Consider the following 12488-nt stretch of genomic DNA (forward strand, 5'->3'; position numbering starts at 1 on the left):
CAAAGTATTCCAAAAAATGTTCTGAAGTATTTCGATTTCTTTGATTTTAAAACCATTTTTGATGATAATCCTACTGTACAAAAAAGTGTGTGTGATTCGTCATATAAATTAGTCATCCCTTATTACACATTTGCAAAAAAAAGACTCACTTTACAAAAGCACAGAATCAAGTTGTTGAGATCGTCCTGCGAGAGGTCTGACTGATTTTCGAGAACATCCAAATCGGGGCAATTCGGAATTGGCGATGATCCAGCTGATTCTACATTTGAATAGAGAAGAAACGATAGAAAAAGACAAATGACGACATCCGAATGTCGTCGTCGCATTTTTTTTGTGGCCTGTAAAACAGCTGGGGGTGGAAGAGAAGAGGAGAGATAGAGAGACGGAGAGATTGAAGGAAATCTGACCGTATAGCTGGAGGGGGCCTTATTTTCAGATTATATGTTTTTGTAGAGAATTTCAAGATCTACATTTATCAATTTAAATCATTCAAAAATGTAAGGTTTGAAGAAAGTTATAACTCTTTGCTACACTGAAGCTTTAAAATTTTAATGACAACTTTTAAAGGGGTCTCATCATAATCCGAATTTTTGAAATCTTTATGTATTATAAAACATTTTGTAGAGAATTTCAAGATTGAAAGTTTGCAATTCATACAACTTCAAAATGTTGAGTTTGAGGCGAGTTATAGGTTTAAGTGTTCAGGGATCGCGCCACTTGCGGCCATTGGGACTTCCTAGCTAACGCTTGCAACAGCGTAGCTCAGCTGGGTGATGAGCGATATACGATTTGATATATCATTTTGTAGAGAATTTCAAGATCTCATAATATTCTGATATTTTACAATAGTAATGTGTTACATATCAGTTTGTAGAGAATTTTAAGATCTACGTTTTCCATTTTGATTTCTTTGAAAATGTTGATTTTGAAGCAAACTATAAGTTCTCAACTAACTGAAGCTCAAAAGTCGTAGTAATTGGCTAATTACAAGGTTCTTATCAACCATTGATAATCAACGTTAGGAGTTATGTAATCACAATGTGTTATATATTAGTTTGTAGAGAATTTCAAGATCTACATTTTCCAATTTAAAACATTAGAAAATATAAAGTTTGAAGAAAATTATGGGTCCAAATGTGCAGTGATCTTGTAAGTAGGAGCCACCGAGGCATGTTGATTGCTGCAAGAAAAATGAACGGTTCTTAAAAGTGGTCATAATGAAACATCTAATTTTTGAGCTACAAAAATGCTCATTCTGCAATTTCGATCATTCAAAAATATTGATCATTCAAAAATGTCAAGTTTAAAGGGAAATAAACCAAAAATAGGATTCCCTTATATAGTTGCAAAGTTTTCCTCAATTTATCTCGTTTTCTATGACAGCTACCAGAAAAAAGTTAACTGAAAAAATATAAAGTATAAAAATCCACACTTTTTTTTAGTTTACCAATTTGTGATACCTCTTATAGGAACCAAGATAATTAAGCTCAAAGTTAGAGCCTAGGCATTGCGCACATATTTGCGCGCGCTTTCATGTTCAACCCAATTTATCTCGGTTTCTTTGAAAGATATAAAGAAGTTGTTAACTAACAAATTGTTTATCATAAAATCAGCAGCATTTTATCAGTTGACCACTTCTTGATACCTCTTACAGGAACCTAGATAAATTGGGCTAACTAAAACATGCGCGGGTAGTATTCGAATTGATTGGAATAATAATAATGGGAGATAAATGAATCATAATTACATGTAATACGTACGAGAATCGCCTCTCCCGAGAAAAGAGAAGAAGAAGAGGTAGTGGTGAAGAAGAAGAAGATGATGATTTGAAACGAGATATGAGAAGCCACCCCAGAAGACACATACATAACATTGGACCGACGGTATTAGAAGAAGAGAAAGGGATGTATAGAGAGAAGAAGAGAGAAAAAAGGGAGTGGAGGAAAAGGGGGCGGAGCCTTTATGGGTGTCCCCAAAAGGTGTCCGCTGCGCCCCTCTGTTTTTTGCTGTGTACTATGCCACACCGAAACTTTATGACTTTATGAGAGTGGTCATTTGGAGGAGAGAGTATTGGAAATTGAGGGACACAGAGATAATGGGTGTGAGTGCAAATGGTGTGGTTGGTATATGTAACTAGCAGGGGTAGGGGGTTACCTGGTACTGGTACTAGGGGGCTCCTGGGGCATGCGCCTTTAAAATTGGGCTTATTACCAAGAGTTGGGCTTTGCTATCCCTGGACATTTTGACCCATAACTTGTTTCAAAATTTACATTTTCACATTTTTTTAAATTGCGAAATGTAGATCTTGAAATTCTCTACAAATTGATATTTAACACAATATGCTGCGTCAAAGGAACTTCTTGAGCTACTCAGTAATATCACCATTTACTATGCTCTCATTTTAAGCTCAATTATCTCGGTTGTTATAAGAGATATCAAAAATTTGTCAACTAATAAAATGTGTAAATTTTTATAACAAACATTTTATCAGTTAATTACTTTTTGATAACTATCATACAAAACAAGATAAATTGCGTTATGAGTGGGATATCCCATTAGTGCCCATCCTATTTTCGGTCTAATAGTAAGCCCCTTCAAACTTGACATTTTTGGATGATCCAAATTGCAAAATGTAGGTTTTTAAAAGTTCAGCAAATAAGCTCTATTTTCTGTTACATTTTAATAACCATTGAGTTGTCTAGAAGCCATCAATATCTCGGTGGTGGGTCCTAAAAGCACAACTAACTGGATAATTGAACATTTGGATGCATAACTTGCTTCAAACTTTATATTTTTGAATGGTTTAAATTGAAACATGTAGATCATAAAATTTTCTATAAAATGATATACAATACTGTATTATCATACAAATTCTAAAATTGATAAGGAGCGTTTGAAAGTTGTCGTTACAACGATTTTTAAAACTTGGTTTGTTAAAGAGTTATAACTTGCTTCAAGCTTAACATTTTCCAAAAATTCAAAATGGAAAATGTAGATCTCGATACGATCTACAAAATTATATAAAACACTCTAAAATTACAGTACTCCTAACATTGAATATCAACGGTTGATAAGAGCCTCCATAATATGGCCATTACAACGATTTTCAAGGTTCCGTTCCTTAAATGTTTATAACTTTCCTGAAACTTGAAATTTTTGAAATTTTTAAAATGGAAAATGTAGATCGTAAAATTGTCTATAAAATGATATGTAACACATTGTGATTACAGTACTCCTAACGTTGATTATCAACAGTTGATAAGAACCTTGTCATTAGCCAATTACTACGACTTTCGAGCTTCAGTTAGTTGAGAACTTATAGCTTGCTTCAAAATCAACATTTTCAAAAACATCAAAATGGAAAATGTAGGTCTTAAAATGTTCTACAAAATGATATAAGAAATTACATGTTCTCTTTGCGCCCTGTTGAGCTACGCGGTTGCAAGCGTCAGCTAGGATTCCACCACTCACGCAAGGTGTCTGTTGAGGTCGCATACTTCGAGCTCAATCATCTTGGTTCCTAGAAAAGATATCAACTATCTGTCAACTGATAAAATGTTTATCATAATATCACCAACATTTTATCAGTTAACAGCTTTTCGATATCTGTAATGGGAGCCGAGATAATTGAGCTCAAAGTGAACGGGAGATTTTTGCACTAAAAATTGCACTAAAAATTCGAAAAAAAACCATTTCTTGGAATATTTATAGCTTCTTTTTCAAACCTTAAAAAACGCCAACTGCTCCTCTGGTTAGCTCCGGATAGCCGGAATGATTAATTGAGTGAGAAATTGTGCTCCTCAAAAAACCCATTAATGCTCTTCAAATTTTATTTGATTCAACCGCCATTAGAATTTGAAAAATCTAGAAAAAACTGCCATTTTTGGCAATTTTTCGGGGGAGAAAATTTAGGGTAAAAAGTCCCAATAAATCCCAAACATTAGTCATTTTGGGGAAATATGCCAAAAGTTATCAGAAGGGCGTCATTTAGGGGTGGGATGAATGTAATGAGGCAAGAAGATGGGGAAAAGAATAAGAAGAAGCTGTTATGCAGATCAGATCACGCATTCTGGATTCTGGAGAGAGGAGGAGAGACGCAGAGAAAGAAATAGAGGGATATAAAAAGCCTATTGATTAGATATGATATGGGTGTAGGTGTGGCAGAAATGGGGATGGGCAAGTAATGGGCAAGGGAAGGGCAAGAGCGGAAAAAAACGTTTTTCGGAATTTTTGACATCTAAATGTCAAGAAAAATTGCGGTAGAATGTAGGTCAAGAGGATGGATCAGCAGTTTTTGACTTTCTCTGCGTCTCTCACTCTCTCATTTCCTTTTTTGTCAAATCGAAAAACGGATGATTCAGTTGACTGGGAGGGCGTGTAAATTGATAAGATCCCCGTTGGAATTTGTGTACTTTCCCAAAAAAAAGGTTTTTATCGATAGAGCGCGTTTGCAAAAATAGAAAATTCAAATAATTCTGTCTATTAGAGCGCGTTTGCGATTTTCAGACGCACGAAAATTCAAATAAGTATCTTTGATCGGTATTAAAGCGCATTTAAACCTAAAAATTCGAAATGCGAGACGTTTGTTCGGTGGAGCGCAATTGCGCGGCGCCAAAATTACAAAAAAAATCGATAAAAATTATTGATTTTTTTTTGGAAAATTCTAAAATTTTGATTTTTGCTAACTTTCTTCGTCTAAATTGGTTTTTTTCCCACTTAAAATATGTGTTTTTGCCTGATAAACTATTTTAAGTAACGAAAAATCGAAAAAAGCAAATTTTCAAAAAAAAAAGGCGCCGCGCAACCGCGCTCCGCTGAACACAGAGCGCATTCACAGTAATAATTGAATTCGAAATAGAAAATGCAACCTTTACAAAACGAAAAAAGAACAATAAAAACCGCTATAACCTACTCAATCATCATTGGAAAACAAACCTTTTGTACTACAAGTGTATTCACAAAAAGACCTAGTATATTCTCCACTTAAAACAACATTTGAATGGAGGAGGACAAGGATTCCCATTTTCAAGTACTTTTACACCCTTTTAGGTTCTATTACTTTTCAAAACCCAACCCAACCAGGCCCCTCCCTCCCCCTCCCTCTCCTCTCAAAGCTTTGAAATCCCACACGCTCTTCTACGCCCGCACCCACTACCTAACATTTGAGCCCGCGTGGCGCAGGCGGCAACAGCGCTGCCTCTCAATCTCCAGGACGCGGGTTCGACTCCTATTCGCCCCTTTTTGCTTTTTTAAATAACCTATTTCCAGATACATCCCGCCCCTGGAAGGCTTCCAAACTGTCGAAAAATGGCTGGAAGAGGAGAAGAGTCAACAAAAAATACACGAGGAACTGCAAAAACAGCAATTCCTATTGGACTTGTTGCATTCGAAGGTATGTTAAAGGGTTTAGAAGAGAGAGAGAGAGGGAGGAGGAGGATGGATTAGAAGAAGAGGAAGACGAATGTTTGGGAAAGAAAAAAAGAAAAACGGGTTGTTTTACTATAGGCTCCGCCCACTTTTATTGTGTGTGATAGAGTGGTTTTTGTTATGATTTGTTGTAGGAAATAGGATTTTTCTTATTTTCAAAAATTGTAAAGTTCTTGATAATATGATATAAATGATCCTCGACACCTTCTTCTTCTCTGCGTCTCTCTCTCTTTTGGAAATTTCCGAAACCGTAATTAGCCGAAAATGGGTTTTCCCGCCGAAGGTCAAACTTATCGGATATGCAGATCTTCGAAATGGGAAAAATATTGAAATAACTTGGCACAGTGCCAAATGGTTTTATAAATTAAACTTGGCACGATGCCAAGTTTGAGCGCTTTCGGGAATTTTTTAATTTTGGATTTTCAGATTTTCCTGAAACTCTCATTTCAAATTTTCCTTTTTTCTTTTTCAGATCATGACCTAGATTTTTTTAGATCATGGCGTAGATTTTTTTAGGTCATGGCCTAGATGTTTTTAGGGCATGGTCTAGATTTTTTTGGCCATGACCTAGATTTTTTTTGGCCATGACCTAGTTTTTCCAGTTCATGACCGAGATTTTTCTAGGTCATGGCCTAGATTTTTATTAGGTCATGGCCTAGATTTTTCTAGGTCATGACCTAAATTTTTTTTAGGTCATGACCCAATTTTTCTAGGTCATGACCTAATATTTCTATTGTTTATTTTTCCAGATCAGTGCCCGCCACGAGCAAGGCAAATCCACTGGAAAACTAGACGAGAATGCGTGGCAGGTCCAGAACAGCATCACAGCGATCAAGAGGAAATTGAAGGTACAGTAGTCTGTGAGAACCTGCACATCTAACTTATGCAAGCTTCTAGAAGCCGTTTTTGCCAGAATTTTCTATTAAAAATTTTCCAGCAACTTCTGGACGCTCTGCCCCAAGTTGTACCGCTGAATCCGATTTCCGACACCTCCAGATGTATAGAAATGTACGAGGAGAAGCAATTGATGGCCACCCAGGGGATGCTAAGAGAAGATATCGCTGAAGAACGTCAGAAAATTGCGAAATTGTGCTGGAAATTGAGAAATTTCAAGGATTTTGACGAAAAAATCGAAAAATCCGAGGAAAAATCCGACGAATGGATGGAAAAGTGCAAATTGGAAGAGGCCGCCCGTTCGACACTTCTCGAAGAAATCACCCGCCTTCGATCGGAATGTGCTGATCTTCGTGCTCGGCTGGAAATGGAGTCTGCTTGTCTTTAAATAGTTTTTTTTTCAACTGAAAAATTCCCGAATTCTAGTCACAATTCGTCTTTTTTAACCCGATTTCTTTGCGAAAAATAATTTTTCTTAAATTTAAATTCAAATTTCTCTCGCTTCCCTCCATTTTTCTCCCCTGAGTCCAGTGGAGCGCGCTGGCATCACTTTCGAATTTCGCTTCATTTCCCGATTTTCCCATCACAAAACCAACGTCCCGGGCATAATTCTTCATGTCACTTTGATTTTTCCACCTTAAAATTGAATAAATTTTTCTTCTATTTTTGACAAATTGAAAATCCAAAATATTCCAGATTCCCCAGAAGTAATGGCCGATTTGTTCAGAAAACCAAAAAGGAAGATTCAGAAGCGAAAAATCGATCAGGATGAGGAGGAGATTGATGAACGTAAGAGTTTTGAAGCAGAAAACATAAGAAAATGGGATTTTTAGGCCCAAAAAACCGAATTTCCAATTTTTCAGAAGAATCCAATCGCGTCGCCGACATTCGAGACCTTCAGAGATCGAGAGAACGCAAAAATGGGCTCACCGAACTAGAGTGTGCCGTTGGAATTACGAAAGCCGCTGCTCTAGAAGACGGAATTCAAATGACAGGCGGTGGAATGATAATGACGGCGAAAAAGAAGGCGGCGATGGAAGCAGCCAGCATTGAGCACGGACTTCGAGACCAGTTTGAGAAGGAGACAATGTTGAGAGATGAGCACGAGGAGCTGAGGAAGTATATAGACGATGGGCTCACTCATTATACAAAGGACACATCGACACCGTCTCAGCCTAGAGGGGAAACGCCACAAGCTGCTTCGGCGTCTTCTAGATTCTCTTCTCTGAACGCCGATGATCGTGACGTGGAACTGCTGAAAGAGGCAGCTGGCAAGCTGAAGGCGAATCAGAGCAAAAAAGAAACCGAATTGCTGTCGGAGCACATGTTGGCTGGAATTCCAGAAGTGGACCTTGGAATCAGCACGCGTATTACGAATATTCTGGAGACGGAGAAGAAAAAGAGATTCTTGATGCAAAAATCGGCTGCCGAAGCTGCAGGACTACCCGTGCCCGTTGAGGAGACAGATGAGGGGAAGAAAAAGCATCATAGAAGGCGGAACTTTAATAATCGTCATCATCATCAATGATATTTTCTGTTTATTTGATTCAAAATTTAATAAATGCATAAATAATGATGTTTTCATTCGTTTATTCATCAGTTTTTAGTTCAATTTCAGGAGGGAAATCTGTAAAATTCGTTTTTAAAGACGTTAACCTGAAAAAAATCACATAATTTTCATTTTAAAAATTATTGATCCAGTTTTCACACAATTAAAATATTCGAAATTATCGAAAAATCACACCTTTCGCCCAAAAACTCGGAAAAAATTTTAGGTCATTTTCAGGCCAATTTTTCTAGGAAAATCTGAAGATTTCGCCGGAAAACTTGTAAAAAAATTCAATTTTCAGATTATTTTTTTTTAATATTTTATTCAGTTTCGACACACTTAAAACATGCAAAATCTTCGAAAACCCCGTTTTTTTCGCCGAAAAAACCGAAAAAAACGACCAAAATTCGTCGAGAAATCAAAGGCGCGCGGCGGCCGGTGGCCAAGGGGTCTCGACACGACAAGTTGGGTTACGGTAGCGCTTCGAATTTTAGGAGGATATTTTCGAAATTGATCTAGTTTTTGCTATTTTTTCGCCGATTTTCACCATTTTTTTTTGATTTTTTTCTTTTCGGGTCAAAAATTTGCGAAATTTTCAGATTTTTGTGAAAATTTCTGATAAATGCACGAGTTTCGTCAGTTTTTTCACAAAAATTGCCTGTTTCTGTTTCGAAAATGCAATTTTCCCTACAATTTTGCGTCATTTTCCAGGTTAATTGAAGAGAATGCCGTCGTGCACCACCCCAACCTTCGGTGTGTCGGCACAGCATGAGAACCCAAGCGTCGATTCACCATCTCGTTCGTCGATCCTCACCCCAACATCACTCGACGATGAGACCAGTCCACGGAAGAGTTTCCAGATTCTCGAGTCCAGTGTGAGCGCGGATCGTTGGCCAGCGCCACGGCGAGATGGCTGGAGCTCAGTGCGAGCACCACCACCAGCTCGTCTCTCCCTCCATCCTCAGAGAAACTTGATGTCGCCGATTTCAAGTGCTTACAGCCAGACGCCGAATTCGCTTCTCTCCCCGACCATGTTCCATCCAAAATCGCGGAGCATCTTTTCGCCAACGCTTCCGGCGACTCCCCTGAGTTATGGGAAGTCTTCAATGGACAAGAGCCTCTTCTCGCCAACGATCACCGAACCAGTTGAGGTTGAAGCCACCGTCGAGTATCTCGCCGATCTTGTCAAAGAGAAGAAACATCTTACACTCTTCCCACACATGTTCAACAACGTCGAACGTCTTCTGGATGATGGTAAGGAGCGATAATTTTATTGGTCGGTAATTGATTCCGCTCCGTTTCCAGAGATAGGACGAGTTCGTGTCGCTTTGTTTCAAACTGAGTTCCCACGTGTCGATCTTCCTGAGCCAGCTGGGGACATGGTCTCCATAACGGAAAAGATTTACGTTCCAAAGAACGAGTTCCCAGATGTAAGTAACGCTAATGGAGTCCTCTATCCTTTTCATCACATAATTTCAGTACAACTTCGTCGGCAGAATACTTGGACCACGTGGAATGACTGCTAAGCAACTCGAACAAGACACCGGATGCAAGATCATGGTCCGCGGAAAGGGGTCGATGAGAGATAAGGCCAAGGTTAGCTTTGAACACCCTTTAGTTCCCCCAAAATAATGTTCAGTCGTTCAAGGAAAGTGCCCATCGTGGGAAAGCCAATTGGGAGCATCTCGAAGACGATCTGCACGTGTTGGTGCAATGCGAGGACACCGAGAATCGTGTGCACCTCAAGCTGCAAGCCGCACTTGAGCAAGTCAAGAAGTTGCTAGTTCCAGCTGTAAGCGTGCAAATTTCCTCACTTCAAAATCCAATTTAATCGTTTTCAGCCAGAAGGAACTGACGAGTTGAAGAGAAAGCAGCTCATGGAGCTCGCCATCATCAATGGAACCTATCGTCCAATGAAATCTCCAAATCCAGCTCGCATGATGACTGCTGTCCCACTTCTCTCGGCTACTCCACTGCGCAGCCCAGGCCCAGTTCCAATGTCACCAACCCCAGGAGTCCCAATTAGCAGCTTCTCAGGATCCATTTTGGTCAGTTGTGTCTTAAATTGAACTATCCGTAACCTAAAATTTTCCAGAGCCCGACAATCGCTGGATCAAGTGGAATTCTCGGAAACAACATCTTCGACTACTCCCTGTTGACACCGAGCATGTTCGACTCGTTTAGCTCCCTCCAACTGGCTAGTGACCTGACGTTCCCGAACTATCCAACAACCACTTCGTTTGTCAATTCGTTCCCGGGACTCTTCACCTCTTCTTCATCGAACGTGACACCATCAGTCAACAGTACAAGCACCACTCAAGCTCAATCAGGAGGAGACAGTCCATCGGCTTCTTCGGTCAACAACACCTCTTTCTAGAACATAGCATAATTCTCACACCAACATTCTTCGTAGTTTTTGTTCTGTTAGTTCTTACTACTTTCAAATATACACAGTGCTAGCATAGAATCATGTACCATATATCGTGTATCCATCACCCCCTCCACCCTGTCCCTTTCCCTTGTTTTTTTCTTCCCTTTTTTTTGGTATCTGCCATCTCACATCCTTTAGGAATAGCATATACATACAAATGTAACAATTATGTCATGAGATCCCTTAATACCATTAATTCTTTTCTGTAATTTAAACTCGCCCCCCAATATATGCAATCATTCCCAGTATTATCCTTGTTTTCCTGTTGCAGGACATCAAAGTTTAATATAGGTTGAAGTCTACACAATCTCGACTTTCCCCCGTAATGGCCCTCTCCCACGTTTTTTCTGTGTTATCTCAACGCTAACCCTTGTAGAATCGTTACGTAGTTTGAGGATTATTCTCCAGAAAAATCACTCTAATATCCTTCATTTTTCCCACTTTTCAGTAGCTTGAGATTTTAATTATTCTTTTTTCATCTTTTCTCTTAACATTCTCTCCATGTTCAAATCTCACCCTTCTATATCTTTCCCATACCCTCCCCCTTTCCCGATCCAATCTGTCCATCATAAACTCCAGCGCGAATAGCGCTCTTATCCCCCAACCGTTTTTTCGTCAGCTCTTTTGACTACTACCCCCACTTTTTTGTTATCCTTTCAGACTCTCTGCCCGCGTGCGTGCTGTCTCCTGCCACCGTGGATTAGGATTAATAAAAAAGTTTTTATTGGCAATCTCCTTTTCTAATTATCTTAATTAAGTTTTTTTCTCTTTTTTGCTCTAAATGTTTCATGTCATCGGAGATGATTATTGTTACCTCAATTTTAAAAAATCTTTCATTTTATTATATTTTTCGTCCTGAAATCGCCCAAATACATCTGGATACGCGAGCCAAAGACGTGCCAAGCGCACTCGACATGCGTCAACCCATCGGGAAATGCGCCAACCTAATTTTCCACCTTTCTTGCCTTTTTCATCATCTCTTTCCAATTTTCAGAGAGGATGGTTGCCGTGTCATCTGTATGGACGTCGTTCCGACGTGGATTTCCGATCTACGCATGGCCGATTCTAGCAGCCACCATGATTTTTGTCGACTGGAATCACACAAGAGAGTGGAAAGCCGCGGGACGAGTGTCGCCGCTGCAGAAGGAGATTCTTGGCAAATAGAATAGCAAAAATAATAAATTATATAAACGAAATTTTAAATAAAGAAATTCTTTATTCATCTCTGATCCCGTTTTGAGTTCTACTGAGAGACGGCTGTCGAGGTTCTCATCGTCTGCAATTGCGCGGTACGTTGATTCTCCTCCTGATGATACTTTTGGTTGTGGCGAACCATCGGCGCGATGATCGAGTTGTGCGTGACCTCGACGATTTCGGTTCCAGTCAGCAGCTTGTTGTCGTAGGACGTCTTCAGAAGATGGGCGGCCGTTTTGATGAGATCCTTTGAAACCGTCGGGTTGCGATACGAGAAATAGGCGACGTGGAACAAGCTAACGGTGGCTTGGACGTAGGTGGTGATGGCGAGGAGGATGTAGGAGAAGGTGATCGTGGTGAACGCGGAGACCATTTTATCGTAGCTGACGCCAGATGGGATGGCGGTGGCGGTGCCTGAAAATTTGAACTTGTTGATTTCTGAAATTTTGAAAAAAACTCACTCAACGCGGTACGAGTCGACGCCTTTCCACGAGAACGGAGCGTCGAGTTGACGGCGGTGCGAAGCTCGGCGTCGGTGATTTGAGGTCCAGCACAGGCGGTACGGATCTCCGATTGTTGGGTTGTCGAGTCGACGGAAACGGCCATTTTTTCGAGTTCTTGAGGGACGAGACAAGAGAAGAGAGAGACGCACCAACGGTAGCTTTGAATATTGTGGATTCCCAGGGGGCTGGGGTGCCTTTTTTAGGGCGACAAGGATCAGAAGGGCGGTGCGGGTTCACGTTGAAACGTGAATTTCTAGGTCACTTAAAGATAAGTTTGCTTGTAAAATCGACAAGTTTTAGAAGGCAATCTAGTTTTAGGAGAATTTCTGAACCAGTATTTGAATTTTTTGATTTTAGGCAAAAATCAAAGAAAACCCAATTTTTTGCTCATTTTTTCACCAGAAAATGTCTATTCGCCGTTTTCCTCATCCAATTTGCTGTATTTTTCATGTTTTTCTCCCAATTCTAGCTCAAAACCACGTGGCGCCGA

The 12488-nt window shown here is 39.8% G+C and overlaps 5 protein-coding genes across 5 annotated transcripts in view; 3 read left to right on the plus strand and 2 right to left on the minus strand.

Annotated features, from left to right (window-relative positions):
- Positions 1-326, minus strand: part of Cbr-lron-9 — a gene marked incomplete at both ends in the record, with an annotated part of 9443 nt that extends 9117 nt beyond the window's left edge. The window contains one exon of the mRNA XM_045243652.1: positions 150-326. Coding sequence (XP_045091520.1) covers positions 150-326 — 177 coding nt within the window. The remainder of the gene's footprint in view (positions 1-149) is intronic.
- Cbr-rlbp-1 overlaps positions 1-6697 on the plus strand; it is a gene marked incomplete at both ends in the record, with an annotated part of 19761 nt that extends 13064 nt beyond the window's left edge. Inside the window, 3 exon segments of the mRNA XM_002638676.1 lie at positions 5269-5392; positions 6177-6275; positions 6365-6697. Coding sequence (XP_002638722.1) covers positions 5269-5392; positions 6177-6275; positions 6365-6697 — 556 coding nt within the window.
- Positions 6698-7031: 334 nt separating this feature from the next.
- On the plus strand, positions 7032-7849 carry CBG00304 (the record flags this gene model as incomplete). The annotated part of the gene is made up of 2 exons (XM_002638675.2): positions 7032-7110; positions 7185-7849. The coding sequence occupies 2 exons, from the start codon at positions 7032-7034 to the stop codon at positions 7847-7849; spliced, it is 744 nt and encodes a 247-aa protein (XP_002638721.2).
- Positions 7850-8595: 746 nt separating this feature from the next.
- Cbr-gld-1 lies at positions 8596-10247 on the plus strand (the record flags this gene model as incomplete). Its single annotated transcript, XM_045243740.1, has 6 exons — positions 8596-9124; positions 9176-9300; positions 9350-9466; positions 9519-9662; positions 9712-9918; positions 9966-10247. The coding sequence occupies 6 exons, from the start codon at positions 8596-8598 to the stop codon at positions 10245-10247; spliced, it is 1404 nt and encodes a 467-aa protein (XP_045091519.1).
- A 1297-nt stretch (positions 10248-11544) lies between these two features.
- On the minus strand, positions 11545-12101 carry CBG00302 (the record flags this gene model as incomplete). Its single annotated transcript, XM_002638673.1, has 2 exons — positions 11545-11909; positions 11957-12101. 2 exons carry the CDS (start codon positions 12099-12101, stop codon positions 11545-11547), a joined length of 510 nt encoding a protein of 169 aa, XP_002638719.1.
- Between the last annotated feature and the right edge of the window lie 387 nt (positions 12102-12488).

Source organism: Caenorhabditis briggsae, assembly GCF_000004555.2.
Source record: "Caenorhabditis briggsae complete genome, chrI, whole genome shotgun sequence".
NCBI lineage: Eukaryota > Metazoa > Nematoda > Chromadorea > Rhabditida > Rhabditidae > Caenorhabditis > Caenorhabditis briggsae.